Below are 664 nucleotides of genomic sequence, written 5' to 3' on the forward strand. Positions count from 1 at the left end.
ACCGGGGAAGTAAGCAGTGCGATAACCCGCCTCCCTCCCTGCAGTGACCTTCGGCATGACTTCGCCCACCATGTACTACTACACCAAGGTGCTGAGCGACCTCTTCCTGGACACGCCCTACCCCGACACCAAGAACACCTTCAGAGGCTCCACGCAGGTCATGGACTTCTGGAGGGTGAGTGATGCGAGCGGCTGCGAGTGTGGGTGGGAACGGCGGCCTCCCGTGGGTTGTCCTGTGGGAGGAGGGTCATTTTTGCTGTTTGCTGTCATCGCGAATGTCGCGATTGTCAAATTGCTCTTCATTATTCTCACTACTGTTCTTTGTGATTATTGTCACTAGTAAAAGCTTACGCTACTAGTAACAGCAATGCGATCATAGATATGGTCATGATGACTATGTTATTTTTGATCATCTTGATCGTCATTTATGTGGCCTCATTGCTTGACTGACACCACCCCTCCTGTTTCTCTTCGTGTCCAGTTCACGGAGAACGTGTTGCTGGACGGACTGTACTGGGAGTACTGGTACGACCGGGACCAGACCGCCACACAGGCCGACAACCGGAACATCCTCTACGAGAACAGGATGCTGGGCGTCGCGCGCCTCAGACAGGTCGGGTTCTACCTCCGATTGCTCCTGCGGCCGCGGGTGTCCGCTCTCCTT

General features: G+C 54.5%; 1 protein-coding gene across 1 annotated transcript in view; it reads left to right on the forward strand.

Moving 5' to 3' along the window:
* The window catches only part of LOC119587106 (polycystin-2-like), a gene marked incomplete at its 5' end in the record, with an annotated part of 16,305 nt that overhangs the window by 8,910 nt on the left and 6,731 nt on the right, over nucleotides 1-664 (forward strand). The window contains 2 exon segments of the mRNA XM_037935857.1: nucleotides 45-175; nucleotides 482-613. Coding sequence (XP_037791785.1) covers nucleotides 45-175; nucleotides 482-613 — 263 coding nt within the window.

Source organism: Penaeus monodon, chromosome 22, assembly GCF_015228065.2.
Source record: "Penaeus monodon isolate SGIC_2016 chromosome 22, NSTDA_Pmon_1, whole genome shotgun sequence".
Taxonomy (NCBI): Eukaryota; Metazoa; Arthropoda; class Malacostraca; order Decapoda; family Penaeidae; genus Penaeus; species Penaeus monodon.